At 33.8% G+C, this 24,397-nt stretch overlaps 2 protein-coding genes across 5 annotated transcripts in view; one reads left to right on the top strand and one right to left on the bottom strand.

Annotated features, from left to right (window-relative positions):
• Positions 1 to 3,030: 3,030 nt before the first annotated feature.
• On the bottom strand, positions 3,031 to 23,050 carry LOC111514898 (glutathione S-transferase). Its single transcript, XM_074186212.1, has 5 exons — positions 22,895 to 23,050; positions 15,334 to 15,493; positions 7,660 to 7,827; positions 5,913 to 6,055; positions 3,031 to 3,258 (listed from the first exon to the last, which is right to left on the bottom strand). The coding sequence occupies exons 2-5, from the start codon at positions 15,467 to 15,469 to the stop codon at positions 3,064 to 3,066; spliced, it is 642 nt and encodes a 213-aa protein (XP_074042313.1). The 5' UTR covers positions 15,470 to 15,493; positions 22,895 to 23,050; the 3' UTR covers positions 3,031 to 3,063.
• Positions 20,153 to 24,397, top strand: part of LOC111504943 (TBC1 domain family member 31) — a 47,079-nt gene continuing 42,834 nt past the window's right edge. For 3 of the 4 annotated variants that reach the window (XM_074186209.1, XM_074186205.1, XM_074186208.1), the window contains exon 1: positions 20,154 to 20,499. In XM_074186209.1, the coding sequence (XP_074042310.1) occupies positions 20,402 to 20,499 (98 nt within the window). In that variant the 5' untranslated portion in view covers positions 20,154 to 20,401. Of the gene's footprint in view, positions 20,500 to 24,397 lie in introns of all 4 variants that reach the window. The other variant, XM_074186207.1, reaches the window with a different exon arrangement.

Below are 24,397 nucleotides of genomic sequence, written 5' to 3'. Positions count from 1 at the left end.
GACAACTAATTGATATCAATATTTTTGTTATACAATTCATATGTCAAATATTGTTTTATTATTGATATATAAAGTCATTTGAAAATTTCGATTCCTCCTGCAACATTATCTTCAGAAATATTTTCTGAAATACGTCAAAGGATTTTCGATACTCCTCCCGCTCGTGATATACTGTTTGTTATGTGACTTTCAGCCAGAGCGAAGTATACATTTTTTTCTGTTTCGATATTAGAAGATTATTCAACTGCCTGAACTTGTATAGAATAAAATGTAACTTGAACGAAGTATATGTGCATATTCCACCTTGAATGCCTATCTATTATATTTCCAAGATATGTCATTTCATTTCGGATGACTTTTAATTCATTATGTATTAGATAGATATACTTTATTTCCAACAGGTGTACACCCATTTACAGGAAATATTAAAGAAAATATACTGAAAAAAATAAAATTCAATTAAATCACATATTACATATGCAATTGACAAAGTACAAATGATGTTAATAATATAAATGAAATAATATAATTAGATTCAATTGAGACATATTAAAAATGAATTAGCCTTCACGAAGTTGACATAAAACAATTGAAAATTATATAAAAAAAACTATTAATGAAGGGTTCTATGTAAGATACAATCCTTGATAAAGTCCAAAGAGTTTCCATTAGTGTCACACATGATACATACTAAATTAAAATTATAACACATTAATTTTACGGGTGCTTTGAGATTCACATTCGTTCTACTACTCTGACAATGAAATATTTCCTCGTATCTTGAGTTTAGGCGTGGTACATAAAAATTTATTTTTTGAAGGAGAGGAGCACAGCAGATACGGAGATACGGAAAATTTGTTGAAGTTGATCTCTAGGTTGAAAACGGTGGCCAAGTATGTTTCTACTGTATATTTAAGCTCTTCCCAGTTATTCTCTTTGTGGTTTATGTCAGTATCATCTGCCATCAATATATAACAAGAAGAAGATCGGTCCCAGAACCGTTCTCTGTGACCCTGAGTTTGGCGCACTGTTCTCGATCAATCGAATATGTTTAAAATAATTCCAGGCATATTCTTCTGTTTTTTTCTTTTCTATAGTAGAGAGTAGTATTATGTGGCTGAAGGTCAAAGGCCTTAGTAAGGTCTATAAACACTGTGAGACATGATCTGTTATGATTGAAAGTTTCATATAATAATATGTCCGATGTCACTTCTAGAACAACATCCTGGGTTGATTTTTTCTGCTTGTAGCCAAATTAGATCTGTTTGAAAATCTGTTTAAAATCTGTTTTTCCGTTAATCACCTGTCGCTCCCATAGGAACGACAACTCTCAGAAGTTGAGAAACTTGTGCGAGCTAAGGACTAACGAAGTCTTACCTTTTAACGTATGATTCCTAACACGGAATATCCAATAGAAGTTTATATTTCTGTTATAATTTGTTAATGAGATTTCAATAAATTTTTGAAAAATTGGCCTATAGTTATTGACCTCTGTTTTGTCACCATTTTTGTAGATTGGAATCACTAGTGAGGTTTAAAGATCTGAACAAGAGGGTCTGATGCACAATTAGTTTGTACGTTTCGGCTTTCAATTCATCGCTTCCGGGAGTTTTCTTACTGTATAGCTTATATAATAACAGTGTTCTATAACACTGATGACTTCATAAGGCGTTGTTGTTATAATAAAAAAAAATTGTTTTTAGTATTTTCATCTTCATTATCATTTTCATATTTTTTTCCAAATTCTCTACCGTATTAATATAGTTGTATTTTCACAATTTCGTGTGGGTCGTATCACATTCATTTGCTGATCGTTCAAATCGTGGATCACCTATTTTTCGACGTTTTTTACTTTTCCAATACTTTTTCAACCATCAAAAACCGCATGGGAGCTGACCATCCTACACACCGTCCTCATCTTCGAAGCTAAAATCTCTGGAACGAAATTTCGAACACCAACGTCGAACATTGCATTCATTAGCACTATCTTTGCGAAATGCCTAGTTCAATTTGAATTCGTAGAGAAAAATTGGCAGAAAATCGCTCAACGACATCATATAGTAATGAGTTGAAAAGGGCGAAAAATTGAAATGTAGAAAAAATGAACAACATTAATGTATAGAGTACAAAAATGTATATATATATATATATATATATATATATATATATATATATATATATATATATATATATACCACGACACAGTAAAATGAATATTTGAGATATGAAGCTACAAAAACACATTACAATATGATATTCAAGTGTCCATATGAAAGCTCAGTTTTTTCCAACATGTATATATTTATATTCCTTATAAATATTCTTCAAATTTCGACAGTACTGGACGATCGCTCTCATTTTTTCAAAACACTTGAATAAGGTCCTCTCATGATAAATTAATATTCTATATTGGTTGAAATCATTATTTAACATCGCAATGGCATTCCCACTAAATTGCTTGCATGACTGTAATTTACTTTTTTGTATGTCATGATATGTTCTGTTATTATATAGTAATTTTTTTGACTTCAGTTTTCTGCCTCAGTAATTATTGAATATAGATGTGTGGTTTTCAAAATTTCCATTTTTTTACATTCAAGTGAAGATTGTTGATGGTGATCGGTAAATAGTGTTTACAATGATAGTTCCAGATTTATGAGTTCATTATCATGGTAAAGCTCTTTCTTTATAAAGAGTTTTATGATCTTATGTGTTGAAAATTTCAATGTTAGGTATTATTGATATAAATATAAATATCATTATATAAATAATATTAACCTGATGAAAACCATCTTTACAAAGTATGTATTTGATACCAATAGAAACATTGTTCATGATATACTCACGAATAAAAAATAATCGTTGTTTGTACTTTAAAATAAAATATCTCCGTTATCATTTTTCTTCCATACTCGTTTACTGTTAAATGTATTTTCATCTAGATATGCAGGGTCTTTAATAAACATGCAGCAAAAAATCAAGGGGCTATTCCTTGGACTGTTCAAAGACAAAAAATAAATAAACAAACTCTTTCACTTTCGAAAATTTCATGTAATCAAAAGTTTACAGATGATTTCTCAAGTCGTAAGTGAAACTTGCAATCCTTGGACGTTTTCTAATCCATTGTTGTACCCGGGGTTCTGTTAAGACAGACCTGATCACTCTCTGCAAGTTCGGATAATCCGTAAGAACGTCTCTGTCGAAGAAATTCATGTAGCCTTCATATTCGGTTGCCATATAGACATCAGCCCAATTCAACTACAAAATAAAACTGGGTTGAATTGTTTTTCTTGTTTCACTCAATATATTATTAAACATCATATGAAAATGTTCATTATTAGCTTTCCATAAAAGTTGTAAAAGAGCATCAGGGAAAATAAAGAATATTTGCCAAAATTCATTACAAATATATTTCAATGATTTCATTTACTGATGATGGTTTGTTTCTGCTACGAAAAATTCTCAAGTTAAAGTGATAGATGCTATACAAAGATACGATGGTGAGAGTATATAACTATCTAAAGTGAAAATGATAAGTAGACTTTGACCCTTAGATTGACCCGCCAGCTCAGCAGATATGACGAAATTTTCTGTGGGGGCATTACCCCAAAAATTTGCCATAATACCCCAACAAAAGGAAACTAGTTTCGTATAGTGAAGTAAAATACCCAGTGAATGATGTATCATAACACCTTCCTTCTGATTTGACAAAAAAAAAGTTGAACAAGCAATCTTATAGAGGAGTGACCTCATACCTGTTTTTTTTTTATTGAAAATTACTAAAAGTAATGCCTTTCAAGTAACTTTGTCCGACCTTGATATCTTCTCCCGTTGAAAAATAAAGATGGGGAATTTTAAAGTTGGAACTGTAAAGATATTTAGTCAACAATTTTATTAGTTCGGACTTCCACTGTCCAATATACCTAATTCCACTGTGAATCAAAATGTGTGAAAGAACAAATAAAATTAGAATGAAAAACTAAAATATCAATTATATTAAGCAATAAAACCTGAGGTGAAAATACAATAAAACAAATGAAAATAATAAAGATATCAAATGAATAATACTGGAGTTTTTTCCCAACACCAAACCGTTATTTTAACACCTCGACATGTGTTTTGATCACCAAGTGATCATCTTCAAAGTGGAGATCAAACTGAACATACTTACAAAGTTATCCTTATTTATACCATAGATACTTCTTCTAGGTACCTGCGTCCTAAGTGTCTTAAATTAATTTCACAATATCGCCTTATCTACTAGTCTTGAATTAATTTTACTATGTGTCCTTATGTAATAGTCAGGTAAATCTAATAATAAGACTATTATTTTAACAAGCACTATAATAGTATATTATGCAACGATCATGTAATGATGGTTATTAAGACACGAGCATTAACCGGGATACGAAACGAGCCGAAGGCGAGTTTTGTATGGTATATGCGAGTGTATTAATAACCATTACATGAGAGTTGCATACGCTACTTTTTCTGAACCCGATAAATAATGAAAAACTATAAATATTATATTTGTATTGAACACATTTACAGTAATTAACTCATATTTTAAAAAAAACACAAACTTAATGGTATTATCATGGATATATGAAAACTATAAAGATTCTAATTATATTTATATTGAATATAACAACTGTAATTAATCTGATCTTTTTAAAATATTGGAGTCGATGGCATTCCTTCTATATCGCTGTTTTTAGACATTTTGATAATATAGGTAGGTAATATGAAAACTGATTTTGACAAATAAAGCAATTAGTTACTTAGGTTAGAATCTAGGACAAACAAAGGAACAGGATTCTTGATTGAAAAATTATGGGTTTCTATTGGTTGATAATCTGTATCGTTATGAAAAATCTGTATCATAATAGATATCATTATGAAACGGATTATGGTCATATAAGTGTATTGTTAGAGTACAGGTGTAGAAAAAATAAATTTATTTCACAATATTGCCTTATCTATTAGTCTTAAATTAATTTTACAATGTGTCCTTATGCAATAGTCAGGTGCATAGCGAAACATATTGTGATATATTTTTCAAATAAAGTTTGTGGAGATCAAATCGTGAGGTGTCGTTTTTGAAATTACTATGTATCTTCATCAAGTAACGGCCGAATAAATTAGAGAAAAAAAAGATATTTTAGCTATTCATTTTGATTTTATTTGTTCTTTTATAGATTTTGAATCATAGTTTAATCATATCAGACAATAAAAGTCCGAACTAATAAAATTCACCATGAAACATTGTCAACCACTTTCAAACATATACTTGTTAATTAGAGTGTATGAGTATAGGCTTTTCATGCTTTTCATTTGTGATATTTCTTTCTCGCGATTCAAAAATTTTTTTAGTGTACATAAAAGTACCAACGAGAAAAACATTTATTTCTGTTACTGAAGGAATGGAATGGTGCCACATTTTCCTTCATTTTTATAAAAAGGAGTCTTTTGAATGAAGTAATAACTTGAACACCATTATTCTCATTACAAGTAGGTTTAAATTATTCTGAATTAGTTCAACACAATTTATTAGAAAATGCTGGTGAAGAAAACTAATTCGAAAGAAAATTCAAAGCTCTTCGGAGCGATGCGTCACTTATTTCCCTTTTCATTCGAGATTAGAAGTGTGAGATCTACCTCTCTTGAACGGTTAAAGTAAGAAGGCTAGCAATATTCTTCGAAACCTGCCCTTTTCGAAAATTTCCTGAAAGGAAGATATTGGGGATAAAAAGTTTCAAAATTTATACTTCAGTTACCTCAAAATCGATGACGTAATATCTTCCGAATAAATATTGAAAAATTGGCAATTGAAAAAGAAACACTACTTATTTCGAGGTTTTTGTTTGTATATAAGCGATTGTATTTGATTCATATCCTAACTATTTACTCACTCTGTTGATTCCTAAATGTCCTCCATTACTTTTGGCATTCTCTTCCAACCTTGACAAATAATATGGGAGGATTTCATTGTAGAGCTTATCTCCAAAAGCCTTTTTCTTAGCTGCGTCTTCCTCAAAAGTGAATTCGTAGATTTCTGTAATAAATGTCAGTATACATGTTACATAGATCAAACAGAGTTGTTGAGAACAATACGAAATTTAAAATAGACAGTGAGAAAGGTGGTTTCAAAAAGAAACAAAAGCACCCTGTGATATGTTTACAAATATTTAATTGGTCGATTCCTGAAAGAATAGGTGTTGAGAAATTGAAAACAAACAAATTGCACTGCCCACAAGTCAAACGAAAGTAGTTGTTTCGTATAAATCAATGCGCATGTCTTTCGTGTAAATCAATGTTTATGTCATTCGTGTACATCAATGTTGATGTGAAAGTAGTTTTGCCGCAAACTTTTCTTCCAGTGAATATGAAACAAACTTCTATGACTGATCTACGCATTTCATTTTTAACTTAATTGCTTTATTCCTTCTTTCGAAATTTTTTCTTACTTTTTGTATAAATAGGTAAAAGAAGAAAGGCAAAAAGCTTTTTTCCAAAAACTATTTTTTTCCTCCTCATTCGAAAATATCCTCCTTTCAATTAAAAAAGGGGCAAATTAAGTAATTTCCCCAAAAATGTTACTTTCAGCAAGGCAGAAATTTTGGACGGACAAATGCATAAAACTGTAATTATTGGCTGACTGCGCATGCTTAGGGCACATGATTCTCGGACCCAATGATCACTTACCCCATGATTTTGGGTAATAATGATGAAAATCTGGGCAGCTTGTAGGCCAATGCATCCTCAGGGTTTTACAACGCCACTCACAAGAGGTGAACTCAGTGAAGAACCCTCTTGGCGGCAAATAACAGCACAAACTCCGATAGATCTCGTCATCTAAACTGTCGGAGAAGACCAAAGCTCCAGTTGTACTACACTTCTTTTGAGTACTGGAATAGACTCGGGAATAGCTGTACCAACTCTACATGAAGACCCGGAAAATAATGCTTCTCATAAAAATTTGCATCTTAAATCATCGGTTCCACAGTTATACTTCCCCCCACAATAGGGAGGTTGTAGAATTTTGAGTATGCTCCATCCAGAATGGTTCTGGATGGAGCATGTGGAGTCATCAGGAGTTTGGATCCCCTTCTCTACATGGTTGAAGACCTTGGCTAATCAAATCATCTAACATTTGCTCGGAAGCTGACGGGTTCATCATGACCTGTCAGGATGATATCTACACTTTAATCTACCGTAGTCTACCGAACCTGCACCACATGCAGGGCATGCCATAATGAGCCTGAGAACCTCAAGCATTTGATATTGGCATGTCCAGCATTTGCAGTCTCCACCTATATCCACCGACATAATTTGGCATCACGAATGCTATTTTATCATCTTTGACACTATAACGATATTGACGGGACACCGTTGTTACCTAATGCTTCGGTATGTTGATATGTTTAAAGAGAAATTTAACTGTAGGTATCATCAGTATTGTATAATATATTCAAGACTTAAGAAACTTCTGCTTATTAGTTGCGACTTGGTACACTCTACAATATCGTATAATCATTTTCTACAATGGAATGTTTTCATGAGAGTTCAATTGTGTTCATCACAACAAAAAAAATGCCTGATATATTCGATGATCTAGTAGAAACTAAATCATGTAATAAATGAAAAATATCACTCAACTGTTTTGTAGGTCTACGAGAGTATCGACAGCGACATTGATTTTGAGGTTATCTAATGGATTGTCACCATCAAGCCTGACCAGTTGAGCCAGATACTTCAGAATCGCCGTAGTTTGTGGGTACATTTTTCCGTCGATTTCCAGAACGGGTAGTTGTCCAAGAGGAAGGCCTGAAACATTTGCAATATTCTAGTTGAGTACCGAAGGCATACTTAATTTTAGTATACTTGTGGATGAAATTCTTCAAGAAAAAGACTGAACTAAATATACTTACAAAGTTATCCTTATTTATACCATAGAATACCTCTTGTAGGTACCTGCGTCTCAAGTGTCTTAAATTAATTTCACAATATTGCCTTATCTACAAGTCTTAAATTAATGTCACAATGTGTCCTTATGTAATAGTCGGGTGAATCTAATAATGAAAATTTTATTTTAACAAGCTATACAGCGTGACTCACGGTCGATGGTAGGCTAGACGTTTCTAGAAAACGCAAAGCATGATTTTTCTGAAAATTTCACCTCTCACATTTCCTTACCTGTTCTATCGATCTAAAATATTTTCAGCATTGCGGCGTTGCCACTTCTATCAAAAAGTCCTAGCAATTATATTTTTTTAAATGGAACACCCCGTATATTGCTCTAGGAATTACTCTAGTATTTTAATACTTTTTTGTCAATAATGTCCTATACCTATCTCTTTCTGTTTTCGAGATAAAAAATAAATTGTGTTAAATATGGTCCAAAACATAGCTTTAATTGAAATTAAGTACATCAGTACTCTCAATACAAGAAAAGTTGATATTTTGATGATAGTTTGGACAAACTCGAAATATTCAAATAACACCAAGAAATCGACTCCATATCATACAGGGCGTGCTAAAATTACTATTATTTCCATTGTGCATAAAAGTAGTCAAAAAGTTCGTTTTTTCAAATGAAACCCCCTGTATATTACTCGATGAATTGAAAGATGGTGAAGAATGCTTCAAGATTATATACATGTCCCTATACCTAAATCGTCAAGTTTTCTTAATAAAGCCGTTTTCGTGGAAAAATAGTTATTCACGTTTTACCTACAAGTGTTGAAAGTGGCATTTTATTTTGTGAGTGGGGATTATTGCAAAACGAGCGTCAGCAAGTGGAGCAAACTCACGAGCAAAATAAAATCACTTTTAACAAATGTATCATACAAATTTTTTTGTATAACGTTACTGCTGATAATAAAAAAAATTATAGGGTCCATGGGATTTGAACATACGATCTTTGGATTAAAATGCATATGTTACAACTACATACGCCAACTCATGTTATTTTAAGGAGGATTATTGGTTAGTCATGAAGGACTTTCTACAGTTGGACTGAATACTACTCCGTCATCGTCAGTAACTTCACAGGGATTTAATATTACCAATAGCACGAACTGCATGTGTGAACTTTTCTAAATGATTTTTTGGTAGGTGTTCTGATTGAAGTGTTTCTATCAAAGAGATTTTCAATAACAGTAGTACAAAAAATAATTTTTAAAGAATTTGATTTCTAGGTAGCCGTGGAAATATCAAGCTTATGACAGTTTGGTGACTTTTATAAGTAATTGATAAATGGTTATTGCCGGTGTTTCAAAAAATCGCCAAAAATGAATGCAAATATTGATTATTCAAACGAAGTTCTTATGAAATTATTTATTATACACGGACAGTGTGATCAAATCATTGCCAGAACTTGTAGAAAATTTAAACAAATGTATCCTGAATTAACATCAATGAACGAGAGGAAGTTTGTAAGATTACAAAATAATTTCCTTAACTATGGCTCCATGTTAAAAGCGCTTTCAACATTACCAAAACCTGTTACTTCAAATGAGGACAATACTGTTTACGTTATGGCATTTTTATGCATATCCAGAAGCTTCAGTACAACGAATTTTGAAAAATCACGGAATGCATCCGTATGAATTTACCAAAGTTCAAGCTCTAAAAGCAGAAGACTTCGAACGTAGAACGCATTTTTGTGAATTCCTTTTGATTCATACACAGGAAGATCGGGAATTTTTGTCAAAAATAATTTGGAGCGACGAATCAAAATTTACAAGGGATGGTATTTTCAATAGAAGGAATGAACATTTTTGGGCTGATCATAATCCTCATTTTCCAAAAGAAATGGGTTTTCAAGAAAAATTTCACCTGAATGATTTCTGTATTCTGAAGAACAATAAAATTAGCTTTCTTATTTATGAAGACACACTGAATGCAGAGAGATATCTCCAAATATTAAGGACGTTTGTAACCGATTTTCTTGAAAATTTGCCTTTAGAGGAATATAGGAATTCGTGGTTTCAACTGGACGGAGCGCCAGCTCATTCCACCCAGGAAGTTTCCAGGAAACTTGACAAACTCTTCGACGATCGTTGGTTTAGGCGTTTAGGGCCGTGGTATTTGCCACCGAGATCACCCGATCTCACGCCACTTGACTTTTTTTATGGGGTGTTTTAAAAGAAAGAGTATACAGTACTCCAGTGCCTACCAAAGAATAATTGCGACGGCGAATAGTGCGGAGTATCGAAGATCTGGATCCCCAGGAAATTGAAAAAGCAACCGCGTACAAAAAAACATTTTGAAGTGTTGAGAATGTAATGGACCACATTTTCAACATTTATTGTGAAAATGTGATATTTTGTTTACAATTTTGTTATTTTGAATCATCCTATTCTGTTATTGTCTATACTTTCACATGTTTTACCCCACAAATCTTACTTTTTACCTAGAAATGACTGACTTTTGGTACAGTTGTTCCCTGGAAACTTTGAGCCATAGTTAAGGAAATTATTTTGTAACCTTACAAACTTCCTCTCGTTCATTGGTGTTAATTCAGGATACATTTGGTTGAGTTTTTTACACGTTCTGACAATGATTTGATCACTTTGTTCATGTGTATAATAAATAATTTCATAAGAACTTCGTTTGAATAATCGATATTTGTATTCATTTTGGAAGATGATTCGAAACACCGTCGATAACTCTTTGTAAATTACTTATAAAAGTAACCGAACTGCTATAAGCTTGATAATTCCACTGCTACCTAAATCCAAATTCTATAAAAAATAATGTTTCTAGAAGAAGCGACTTTATTGAGAAAACTTGACGATTTAGGTATAGGGACATGATATATCATCTTGAAGCATTTTTCACAATCTTTCAATTCACCGAGTAATATACAGGGGGTTTCATTTGAAAAAATGAACTTTTGACTACTTTTATGCACAATGAAAATAATAGTAATTTTAGCACGCCCTGTATGATATGGAGTCGATTTCTTGGTGTTATTTGAATATTTCGAGTTTGTTTTTTTGTTTCATAAATTGAGAGTACTGATGTACTTAATTTCAATTAAGTCTATGTTTTGGACCATATTTAGCACAATTTATTATTTATATCGAAAACAGATAGAGATGACAAAAAAGTATTAAAATGCCAGAGCGACTCCAAAAATGAATTGATATACGGGGTGTTCCATTTAGAAAAATAAAGTTTCTAGGACTTTTTGATGAAAGTGGCTACGCCGCAATGCTGAAAATATTTTAGATCGATAGAACAGGTAAGGAAATGTGAGAGGTGAAATTTTCAGAAAAATCATGCTTTGCGTTTTCCAGAAACGTCTAACCTACCATCGACCGTGAGTCACGCGGTATAGTATACTATTAGGTATTGGTCAACTATCGTTATTCATAATACCATTATGTTTACTCATTTCTACATTCTCATAGGCTACTAGATGCCTGTTGTTGTTAACTTGTCTAACTAATCTTAATGAACTGAAATCTTTGGAATGATTTTGTTGCAAAATATGATAGGTGACTGCTGATTTTTCTGGTCTTCCATATTTTAGGTGTGCTAGCTAAGTGGTCCTTATATCTTATTTTAATAAGATATTTTTGTCTGTCCGATGCAAAATGTTATGAACTGACAAAAAGATCTAAAAAAATATAGTTTAAAAAACATGCTTTTAAAGAACATCGAACTAAAAAGTTGAAAATAATACATACATGTAAAGTGGGTTCGAATTATTTTTACGTTAAGTACAGCGCCATCTGCCCGCGAATAGATCAAGCAATAATGTCGATAATTCTCAGATACAGATCCCGAGCTTGATAATTATAAACAAACTGACATACAAACAAACATACATACATACAGGTGAAGCTAATATAAATAGTATAAAATAATAAGATATAAGGAACACTTAGCTCACCTAAAATATGGAGCACCAGAAAAATCAGCAGTCGTCCATCATATTTTGCAACAAAACCATTTCATATACTTTAGTTCATTGAGATTAGTAAGACAAGTTTACAACAACAGGCATCTAGATGCCTATGAGAATGTCGAAATAGGTATGTAGACATAGGTGAACATAATAATATGAATAACGATGGTGGACCAATACCTAATAGTATATTATAAAGCTTGTTAAAATATTGACTATTACATAAGCACACATTGTAAAATTGTAAAATCAATATTGTGAAATTAATATAAGACACTAAAGACACATGTACCTAGAAGAGATATCTATGGTATAAATAAAGATAACATTGTAAGTATACTTAGTTTTTTCTTCCTCTTTAAGATGATCAATTGGTGATCGAAACACGTGTCGAGGTGTTAAAATAACGGTTTGGTGTTGGGAAAAAACTCTAGTAATATTGGTTATTCTTTTGATATGCTTTCCCTCTTGCAAACTCTCTCTTTTCCCCTTTCTCTCACTCTCATTCACTCACAACTCTCAATCGTTTTCAGCCTATTTTAGTAATTGAGATAGAGGAAATACATATTATATGTTAAGTTTCACTGAAAATTCAAAAAACAAAAATAAATATTGAATTTATTCAGTGTAATTTGTGTTATCAAATAAAGTTATAGAATTTGAATAAAATAACCTCTTATTTAATTGTATGCCGAAGCTGATGTTAGATTAGGTTAGGTCCAACGCGAGTGGGTTTATTCAACTCTCCACCGCAATCCGCAAGGGTTTATTGTGGCTCACATATATTCACACTCGACCAAATAAACCCTGCTCCTTAAGGAAGCCGATTAGTTTGTATGGTGAGTGGTGTTTCAGGTCAGATGGTAAGAGTACGGCTCTGTCGAAGTCTAAAAACCTGATTCGGTCCCCAGCAGGACAGGCACAAAGTTAGCCGAAGCTTAGTGAAATATCAAGTTCGTAACTGCGTGAATTCAACACGTTTTGTCAAAAAGGGAAGTTCTGTTCATCAGTAAGTTGTCACATTCAATAAATTTGCCCAGTAAAGAACTTGGTACCTTTCTAGACGTTTTGGAAACCCAATTCTTGATTCGCCTTCAGAATGAAAAATCAGCTATATTTCAGAATTTTCTTTTCGAAAGTTGTTTCATTTCCATATGGAAGTTATAGCATTAGCATGTCTTCGACCTATATGTTTCAAAAATAAAACTCTCAATTCTTTGAAAAAAATATATTGAATTCGCGCAGTAACATACCTACAGGTCTTTTTTTAGCAGATACCACTATTGCTATCTTAAAAACGGTAAGACTTACAAGGTCTGGTAAATTGGACAAAAAATTCCTATATTGTGTAACTAAAATAATATATTTTCACATCGAGAATATCAATGGTTGTTTCTGAAATATTCGACAAAACTAGAATTGACGAATTTCGTTTTTGACTCTGCCCCTTCCATTTCGAATGATATGAGAAAAAGGCAGAGCAACGTTCAATACTGTGTCATATTTGATGTAATCTGATTCAAATCAATTTGCAATGCGACTTTTCGTTCATTTTTTTTCAACAAAATTAATAACACTATCCATGCATATGAAACAGTATCGAAAATTCGAAATCGAGGCGGTAGAGTCAAAAAACGAAATTCGACCATTCTAGTTTTTGGCGAATATTACAGAAATAACCACTGAGGTTCCCCATCTGAAAAGGGAGTATTTTAGTTCCCCAAAATAGTAAACTTTGGTCCAATTTAACCGACCTTGTCGTTGATACCGTTTCCGAGATGGCAATAATGGGATCAGCTTTAAAAAACGACCTGTATATCGAAGTGAACTAGGAATTATATTTTTCTACTCCTGTATAAACTGCTCCATAAGAAATTAGTTTTTCGATTCGTGTAAGGTGAAGAGTCCTAGTAAATATCAATAAAAACTCCGAATCGTCCATAAAAAAAATACTTTTGTTAAATGAATTATTATCAGAATATACTCAAAAATGATCATTTCGAATCAGTTTTGAATTAGCATTTTCATTTAGTGGAGGAACACCTAATATCTACATCGAAAGCTTTTGATTTTTCTTATATAAATATAAATTCAAATAACATTTTTTCCGGTACCAAGAGCCAATTGAATATCCAAATAGAAAAACTTCCTTCTGTAGTGACTCGGACTCTGTGTATGTTATTTGCATTTCTATAAAATGGACATCATCTTCGAAGAGCTCATCAATCTCATGTAAATTCATTCTATATTCAGATGGAGTTTCCCCGTGGGTTAGGCTACCTATCGGGCGCGTCCCCAGGTGAATAGGATAGGGGAACGGCCAGGGGACTGGCCAATGTGGCCTTACGGACGAGGTCGCCAGACTCCTGGTCAGTGGCAGAAATAAGTAGGATGAGGGGAACTGAAACCCCCCAAAAGCCTTTGCAAAACATGCCACCGTGGACCAGCCTACCCCTTGAAGAACTGGGAGAAACCTCATTGTAATCAGGCTACCTCTGGTAATGCGGGGCTCTGCCAGAGGTAACCAACTCTTCCCTTGCTACTCGTGGGAACACATATATATGAAACAAACAAAACAGGCACAACAAAAATCAATCCCGAGGCTGGACAGAAGTGCTCACCTCAATCTAAGGCGGTGGTTGGGGATGAACAGAAATGTCCACCCAAATCTATCGCTTAGAATGAGGCCGGACATAGCAGTTCACCACCAACAGCAAGGACACTTCCTGCGGCGGGAGCCAAGAGCTCCGCCTTAAATGAAGGCAAGGCACTTGTGCACCTCCACGGAGGGAACCCCAAGAAGGTTGAAGAAGCCGCGCAACGACAATAATATCGCTGCACCTTCCAGAACCTTCGCCGAGGCCACCGTGAGACACCACAAGGTTGCCAAAGAGAGTGTGTGCTCGGCGAGTCTTGGCCTACACCTGCCAATATAAAGGAGATATCTCCTAATGACCTGGAAAACTCCTCGGGAGGATGTACAATGGGTCACATGTGGCCTAAGTGCTGTGAGTATACACTCACCCTCCCTACTCTACAAATACCAGATACCAGATGGAGTTTCAACAATATTCAGATACCTAGAACCAAAATGTTCAAAAGTTTGAGTTTACTAGCATACACTCAAAGTCAATGATTGATAATATGTCACAAAGTGAAGGGTCCTGCTAATAATAATTATTAAATTGAATATGATTAATTCAACGGCTCTAATTTACTAATCAGGAATTCAACAGAGACCCAATGTATGGGCTCTAAGAGTGTTAAATAATATCTTAGCACTCATCGTATGCATCAGTACCTATCGAAAAAAAAAAGAATATATGGAACAGTTATAATGAAACTTATGATTGAAATCGCTTTTCCTGAAAGAAAGGTTATCTGACGATTCAAATATTATTATAAATACTCACTTGGTTTGACCTTGGGCCAGTCCTTCTTTTCTATGCGAATATCATCGAATTCCAATCCACCGTACGTCAAAAGAATGCGAATTGGTTCTCCTCTGCCGGTGAAATCGAAATAATGAAGTCTGAATTTTGGCGCCATATTGGATTATTTGTACTTATTCACCTGGAATATAATAGATAGTTGCATGAAGCGTTGTTTCGTACCTCGTTCGGTTGAGGCGCGTATCCAATCGTAACAAATGACCCGCAACGTCACAGCGTTACGTTACGCTCGTTGTGAGATATAAATATTCAATTCCGGAAGTATTTCAAGTTTTTATCGTATCAATAATTGGGACTTGGAACAGGTAAACATTTTTTTTAAATATAGACCATTTTACATACTATAGTATATTTATGGCAAGTCATGAATACAGAACCCTTGTTCGGAGTTACAAAGATAAAAACATCTACTAAAAAAATATAAAAGTGAAGAGTGTATGTGAATTGAAAGTATAATTATAAAATAAATGAACCAAGTATTTAATAAGGTCTCTCACAAGTAAAAGACCCTGTCACGTCAATGTATTCCAATGTATGTTATAAAAAGAATCTGTTTGATAGAATATTTGAATTTTGCAAGGCTTAGTGACTTCTGAGACGAGTGAAGATGAATATGTGTTAGTTTAGTGAATTTTCTTGATTTATTTCTGGGCAGGTTCATTAAACTTATGGATCTCGTTCCATATACATGAATATCACAATGTCTGACAAATTTAACAAGATGGTTAAATTGGTGCAAAGCTGCGCATTTACCTGGCTAACAATATGCCGTTGAAAAAGTTCTGAAATTCCGAGTATATCCGGAGATATTCGGAAAAAACAGGAATTTCGGGAAATGGTTTTTATTTTTTCTGGCTTTATTTTTCAAAGGATTCCAAACTGAATTGCACTTCCACATTGCCACTTTCTCCCTGCTGCATAATGGTGTTCTCAGATTTGCTATCCGACGTTTCGTCTTCCGGCCACCATCATCAACCTTATTTTTTTTTATGGACGCTACATTGAATTTTTTCTGTTTTGAATGGAACCAGATTTCACCTTCTCAATGATGTATCATAAGCTCTCATTCTTTTTCGAAAAATTGGAGATATTGAAAAAAATTAATTCTTATCATAATAAGCTTTGACTTTGATGTTTCTTAATTTGACTTTCAATTTGTTACACTCAATGACATTTTGTTATAGTACAAATCATTGAATTTTTGTCGGAAAGTGACTTACGAATGAAGAAAAAAGAGATATGATACAAACAAATTTATTACAAATTCGATAGAAACAGTGTTAGGACAACGGAAATGTATTCAAACCTGTATCCCGAAAGACGACAACCACATCGAACTATTTTCAAGTTATTGGATCAAAATGTCACCGAGTTTGGTTTATTTGAAAATCCGAGGAAAAAATACGGAGTCAGAATGGACCAGGCAACTAAAAAAAATTGATAAATGTGTTATGTATAAGATAAGTTAGAAATAGTGTCCTTCTTAATAAAAATTAATAATTTACAGATAAACATGAACCCGGGGAAATTTACACGTCAAATTTCCTCCGAAATGAATATTTGTCATACAATTTCTTGGAGACATCTGAGAAAAGCAGTTTAAAATGTTACAAAATACACATATCTTAAAAATCGCATCCAGGTGATCCCGAAAGGCGATTAGAATTTTGTGATTGGCTAATGAGAAGACCTGATTTTCCTGTTTTCCGGGAAAATGTGATCTTTGAATTTTTCGCCCAAAATTCAAAGACTTGTAGGTACAATAACAAAATGTCATTGAGTGTAATAAATTGAAAGTCAAATTTTTACAAACATCAAAGTCAAAGCCTATTATGATAAGAATTGATGTTTTTTTATATGTTCAATTTTTCGAAAAAGAATGATAACTTATGATACATTATTGAAAAGGTAAAATCTGGTTCTATTCAAAACAGAAAGAATTCAATGTATCGCCTATAATAAAAAATTAAGTTGATGATGGTGGCCGGAAGACGAACCGTCGGATAACAAATCTGAAAACACCATTATGTAGCAGAAAAAAAGTGGCAATGTGGAACTGCAATTTATTTTCAAATCTTTCGAAAAATAAAGCCAGGAAAAAAATAAAAACCATTTTCCGAAATGTCCCTTTTTTCCGGATATCTCCGGATATACTCGGAATTTCAGAACTTTCTCAACGACATATTGTTATTCAGATAAATGCGCAACTTTGCCCCAATTTAACCATCTTCGAATTTGAAACACCCTGTAGATAATGTAGGAAGTGGCATGATGCCAAGTTGAATAAAAAATAGATGACAGAGCTCTTTGTAACCTGCTTTGGCGATTATTCTCATGACCTTTTTTGAAACACTAACGGAGTTACCTGAATGACGCCAAATCAGAATACCGTAACTGAGTGAATTATTCCATAATAGGACCTTTTGAACGTCATCAAGCTGACCACATTATTTAATCGTCTCAGGGCAAATAAAACAGTAGAAAATTTGCGAGTCACAGCATTGATATAATCAGACCAGCTCAATCTATTATCAGTAACGAATCCAGAAAAATGTATACTTTTAGTTGAAAAATACAATAATCATATCTTGAGTTTTATTTTCATTCAGAGTCAGCTCACTAGCAGCAAACCAATTATTTGCTAATGTTTCGCTATCTCGCGTCATTAGTTGTAAGCCGGTTAAGTCTTTGTTAGAACATAATAAAGTCGTATCATCTACAAACAAAAGTACATCTTGCTGGTTTCATTAAACTACATATATCATTGATATGTATCAAGAACAATAGAGGAGCATCCACGCAAACGTAAACAAACCCATATTCACCACAAAATGAGATAAATATTGCATCATGTAGACCTCGATCATCTCTATGAAATTATGCCCAAATTCATCCAAAAGTACATAAATCCTTGTACAATGATGAGGCGAAATCAGGAATGTCAACCAAAGAGCAACAAATCTGTAAACCATTAATTTGCGTCAATTTCAGCAGAATTTCTCTCAAAAAGCAACAAATCCTTGCACGAATGCGCTATTATGAACCATGCAAAACTGAACAAATCCAGAAGTATTTCAGAACTGCCTAATAATTTACATAGTGTGCCATCTTGTATTTAACAGTGTACAGATTTTGGGTAATAGCCATAGGCAACGATAGAGACCACCACGCCTGCAAACATATTTCACTATTGCGTCAGCTAGAAGTGTTTGGAGTAATTTACTGGTTTTTAGTGATTGCTTCATTGATATATTTTGAAATGATTGACTCTTTGATTTTAGTAGGTGAGGGTAACAGTGGATCTCGAAAAAGACAACGGAAACCTACTAAAAGGGAGCGGGAACGGCGTGAAAGGTTTTATTTTTTAGTGTATTTCTTATTCAATTATGAATTGGAATAGCTAGGTACCTTTAGTATGCAACTTACCACCTGAAAAAGTCGCTAATGGTTGAACGTCTTTTGAAGGCGGAATTTAATGTTGACTGGCGGGCAGATCCTGAACTAGCTTGGTATAAAAGTATCATTGATGGCAATATAATTGGAAATGCTACACAGATGATAGAAGAAGATAACGTTGAAGATGTAGAACAGGGAAGAGGTTGCGACTGTTTATGTGAAGAAGATCCTGCGCTTCACCTTTAATGTTCATGATAGTTTCTCAAGTAGGAATACAAGTTTTTGTTTATTTGTAATGTTTTTCTTGGGTGATTTAATAAATATGTTTCTGCTTAAAAAGACTTTTATTATATGTCAGTCAAAAGAGAACAATTCCAACAGGCTGGTCAAGCAAAACGGTACAAAAGTAAACAAATCCATATCACTATATCGAAAAACTCCACTAATGTTTTAGCAAAAATAAAATAAACATTATAGCATATTTTCTGATATTAAAAAAAAATCAACAAAAATGAAAATCAAAATTTTTCGAAAATTGTGGCTACAGCAAAAAATATCGTTTTATGCAGATATATTTCAAATGGATTTGTTTACTTTTGCGTGGATGCTCCTAAATAGTGGTCTGACGTTATGTTGTTCACAACAACATCGAAATAGGACTGGACGAGCTTGAGAGCTATGCTCTTGGCACCTTAGTAACTCATTTTTTCAATAAAAATAGTATGCAATACACAGTCAAAATCCTTCATCGGGTCATATACTTAGAGTCAAAAAAGAGTGATTTTCCTGATCAAAATCTTCGACTATGTTGGACACTAGATCGTCAGCTACTTGAGTAGTAGACTATTGAAGTATAACCGTTTTTCAAAGTGAGAATAAAAATGATTTTTCAAAATAATCTCAATTATAGATATTATACTAATATGACGGTAATTATCCAGTGAAGATTTAGAACCATTTTAATTAATGATAATAGTAGAATTGCGATTATGTAGGCCACTGTTTTTTATCATCTGCCTATTTAGGTCGTGTACATCGCAAGAACTACTGTCTTTGAGATACTTTATCGCATCAACTAATTCCTCAAGACTGACAGGCTCCAGAAAAAAAGATTCGCATGTTGAAGAAAAACTCTTTGAGTCGTTTAGGTCCTTATAATCGAGGGATCAGGAAAGGCTTTGATTCTAGGGTAGTAATTCTATTACTACCAATGAAGATACATTGTTTGTGAATATTGGTTGATTATTATCATGGATAATGTTAATAATTTTCATCAAGCAAACGTGAACATGTTTGCCATTTGTTACAAATAGATACTCGCCTCACGATAACGCGTATCAAAGTGATACGAATAAAATGCAGTTGTTTTTCGTCTCCACTAATCGCGGTTATGTTAAGCGGCCTACACACATGGGAACCTGGTTCGCCAAACTTGGTTCAAACGAACCATGTTCGTCATTGGTTCCCCTGTGTGTGGTGTTTAACGAACCAAGATCGCCACAATTTCTCACGAACTTGGTCTTAAATCGGATTGGAAAACATTTGTTCGGTTCACCGTCAGGGCGCACCAACTTCGTCTGTGTGTGGAGGAGAGGAACCGTTGTTCGCCATTTTTCATAGTGCTTGTGGTGATATGGCGAACGAAAACTTTAAGTCGTCCAAGTTTCTTCCAGTAGCTAGATGGCGGAATATAGAAACGAGGCGATGTTCGGCCGATATCGACTTTCTCATGTGAGTTGTTTTGATATGTTGGGTGTCACAAGTTCCAATGAATAATTGAATTCTGTTTCGGTGATTGTTGAATAATAGGTGAAATCTTTCGCACTGTTCTCCCTAAGATGATATTAGAGATTGAGGTGAGACAACTTTTCTCTCACGAAGCCACTGCTTGGTCCATTGCGATCGTAAAATCCCCTAACTCATAATACAACAATAGCAGCTGAAATCTTCGAAAAACTCATCCCAACTGTTGGAATGAATGGCGAACCGTTGTTTACATTCCCCTCCACTGCGTGTAAGGAGTGACGAACCAGGTTCCTATGTGTGTAGGCCGCTTTACATTACATCAATCACTACATAGTATAAAACAAAGTCACTTCCCCTGTCTGTCTCTATGTATGCTTAATAGATAAAGTGATTCAAGAGGAAGGTTTATATGTATATAACATGCATAATAGTGATGTAATAACATTTCCAAAATACAAATCATGAAATTATAAAACAACAACGAAAATTAATTGGCGCTCCAGGGCGACTTCATTAATTCCAGTGGCGCATTTGCTTTTTAAGCTGCAGGAAAACTCGCAGCACCACACCATCTGAAGATCTTGATCTGCCAATGTCCTCTTTCTCATAAAACAAAATGTAGGGTATCTCCAGAGGCTTCAATAAATTCAATACATCGCCAGAACACTTAGTGACACGACTATCGTCAAACTTAAACCAGTCTATGACCAAGGCGTAATAATGACCAAATTCAACGCCAGAACCACAGTGAACAGTGACTGCATGAATATTATAATAGTGGTCTGATAGATTCAAGTGTTCATCTATTTCGAACCTTCGTAAGAGTTTGGTGCTTCCGTCAGAGGTTGAGTCAGTTAGTTTGGCGCATGTTTGGCAATACAGTCGATCATTACCTGTTAAAAGTTCCATTTTTAGATGATTTAACAATAAGCTTTGCACGGACTGGTTATTAGTCATATTAGGAAACGCTAGTTGAAGTTCCACAAATTCACATACGGTTTTGCTACCTCTTGAATATTTACTACAAAGTAGACAAGTGAGGATTTTTCCACCGAAAGATTAACAAACACAAGACTAGATAGACTGTACGGAATCATTCAATCCAGAGCGGTCAGGAGTATTGATTCTGCTATTGTTTTGCTCACGAAGAGTATTCAACAAGAACCCCAAGAATTCGGAACAATCCTCTTGTTGTCCTAACGAGTATCTTGTAGACATCAGACTCCAAGAAATCGGTTGGGGGGAAAGATGATACATTCTTACGAAACTGCAGCTGCATGAACAGGTGTGTGAATTTGGTGAATAAGTAGGAAACATTATCGTTCTCGGTCATCTTTAAAACCACGTTCTTGAAATTCGTCATGAACAACACTTGTAAAATGCTATTCATGTAGCAAGTATTTCCTAAATTATCTAGTCTAATTTTCTTCTCAAGATTTCCAAGACAACTCGCTACTGATTCGTAAGAAATAACATGTTTTACATAATCTGCATAAGAATCATAACAGGCATAATATAGTAGAGAAACAGTGATAATAATAAAGGTTTCTCATGAGATGTCGTAAATTAACACATTTTTTGCGCGTACATTGCAAACTCTGGCTGAACCCTATACGAAAAGAATAAAAAAAATGTACTACAGTATTGTACACCTTGAAAAGGTCTACAAAAAAGTCCGCGATGGTACAGGGATAACTCTCAGTTACCTTTTTTTATCCTCGAGAAATAATGGCTCATTTACGAAGTTGCAACACATTTTCAAACCGGTTTTGCAAGTTCAATAAACAAGTCGATTCATCATCATTAAAGTCCCCATTTGCTGAAACAATTACAGTTATGAAAAAAAAAATCGAATATTTTCATAACTTTTGGAGACAAATTAAACCTAGTTATTTTGAATATTTTCAGTCGTTTCACAAAAATTGATTCACATTTTTATTACGTCAATATTTCCGGTACTATTAGAGCATGGTGGAAGTAAATATCTATTAAATTCGTTATAAAGTTTTTTTATATCTACAGTGGCTGTGGAGATTTCAGACCGGTAAGTTTTTCGTGAAAACCCCTTTACATTTTCTGATTCTTTTCAAAATCTGATAGGATCAAACCACTACTGAATCAAGTACTCATACAAGTTTCATGTCGATATCTTGTTTTTGTGATTACAGCAAAACTTTTGTACAAGCAACAGACAGACAAACTACATAATTTTAAAAATATATTTTTCGATTTCATAAAACAACTATGGATTTTATTGTCAGTATAACCTTTCACTGTCTGAAAAGTATTGACTCATCTTACGAAAAACATCTATTGAAAATAAATTTATTATATTTCAGCGTCATAAAATTATATAAAGGAATATTTATTCAAAACTCACCAGATCCCGATATTGCTAGCTTAACAACTTTATCAGAATAAGGCCAGTGGTTGCTAAGTGTGGCTTTTATCTTTTTTTTCTTATTCTGATAACATAATATTTAATCAAAATATTACTCCATACATGTTTTCAAAAGCATATTATAATTAGATTGAATTATTTTTAAAGACCTATCCACGATTAGATAAGCATTTCATATACAGGCTGCAGATCAAGTGAAGAATAAATGAAATATGTTGGCACAAAATTTCACTGTGATAATTTGACACTGGGGGAACATTGAAAAACATGTAACTGGTCAGTGGTATTTGCTGAAGAAAAGTTTTATTAATTCAAAAATATGCGTCAACGGGACTTTATCACATATACAGATATTTTCGTAACACAAAAATATCAAAAACTAAATAGAAATGATAAAACTTCAGACAATCGAACGCGAAAAAATGTGACGTCAGGGGGATCCTATAAATCGGTGGCTTCGGAGTGTTGTCAAGTGAAGGTAGATAGAACCAAAGTAAGTGGACTGGCTATACAGGGTGAAACATAAGTACGTTAGAATATTCAAGTGACGTATTCCTGAGACAATTGTAAGAAAAAAAATCTATAGGAACTAGTGTCCGAAAATGCTTCGTTTCGGAGATACGGGGTGTTGAAATTGAATTTTTTGTTCGCTTTTTGAAAATAACTCTTACAAAAAATAAGTTATTTGCACGAAATTCGGTACCCGGGGTTTTTTTGACGTGGGAAATCATAATTTCGTATTAATTTTCATGTAACATTTAGAGGGCGCTGTGTACGCCTGTCGTTATTTATTTCAAATTGCCCTAATTTTTTTGACACCAAACTTTTGGTACTTTTCATGAAAAAACCTAATTCTCACACCTTTTCCAAGTAAAAAAGGTACACTTCCTCAACAACGCTGGAGGTGATCGTTTTCGAAATATTTACAATTTTCTATATCGATGCATGTATTACTTTATAGCCAAATTTGATTTCAATAACTTTTATCACTCTCCGCTTGGAATTTAAGTTAATTTAATCCAGTAGGCTATGAAAGTTTGTTCATAAAAATGGAAGTTTGCTGTCACATTTTCAACTATTAATTGACAAATTCTCAGTTCAGAGTTTATAAAGTGATTTTTTGGTACTATGCCCGACTTTACGAATGCTGAAATGGCTGATATGGTTTTTGCATACGGCTTGGCTGACGGAAATTCAAGCGAGGTCAGACGCATCTATCAGGAAAGGTATCCCCAACGCGTGACTCCTTGTGCAGCGACATTTGCGAATCTTTTCCGGCGACTTTCCGACTCTGGAAGCTTTGAAACAAATTCTGCAGTAGGACGGCCACGGACTACAAGAACTGTAGAATTGGAGGAGGCGGTTCTCGAAAAAATTAGTGAACATCCAGAGACAAGTACAAGAAAAATTAGTCAAACTTTAAATGTGAGTCACATGACAGTTTACAGAATTTTAAAGGAACAGCAATTATATCCTTATCAT

Source organism: Leptinotarsa decemlineata, unplaced genomic scaffold (genome assembly GCF_025532065.1).
Source record: "Leptinotarsa decemlineata unplaced genomic scaffold, Ldec_3_MD MMD2_tig00078422_RagTag_RagTag, whole genome shotgun sequence".
Lineage (NCBI taxonomy): Eukaryota > Metazoa > Arthropoda > Insecta > Coleoptera > Chrysomelidae > Leptinotarsa > Leptinotarsa decemlineata.
Note: the sequence above shows the minus strand (reverse complement) of the source record. Positions and strands in the feature narration are given on the sequence as shown.

Excerpts from the sequence above, each read along its gene's own strand:
- LOC111514898 (XM_074186212.1), bottom strand. The coding sequence starts at position 15,469 with ATGGCGCCAAAATTCAGACTTCATTATTTCGATTTCACCGGCAGAGGA. Across the intron at positions 7,828-15,333 it reads CTGGCCCAAGGTCAAACCAA|GCCTTCCTCTTGGACAACTA; the intron begins GTGAGTATTTAT and ends CAAATGTTTCAG. Across the intron at positions 3,259-5,912 it reads GACATTTAGGAATCAACAGA|TTGAATTGGGCTGATGTCTA; the intron begins GTGAGTAAATAG and ends TTTATTTTGTAG.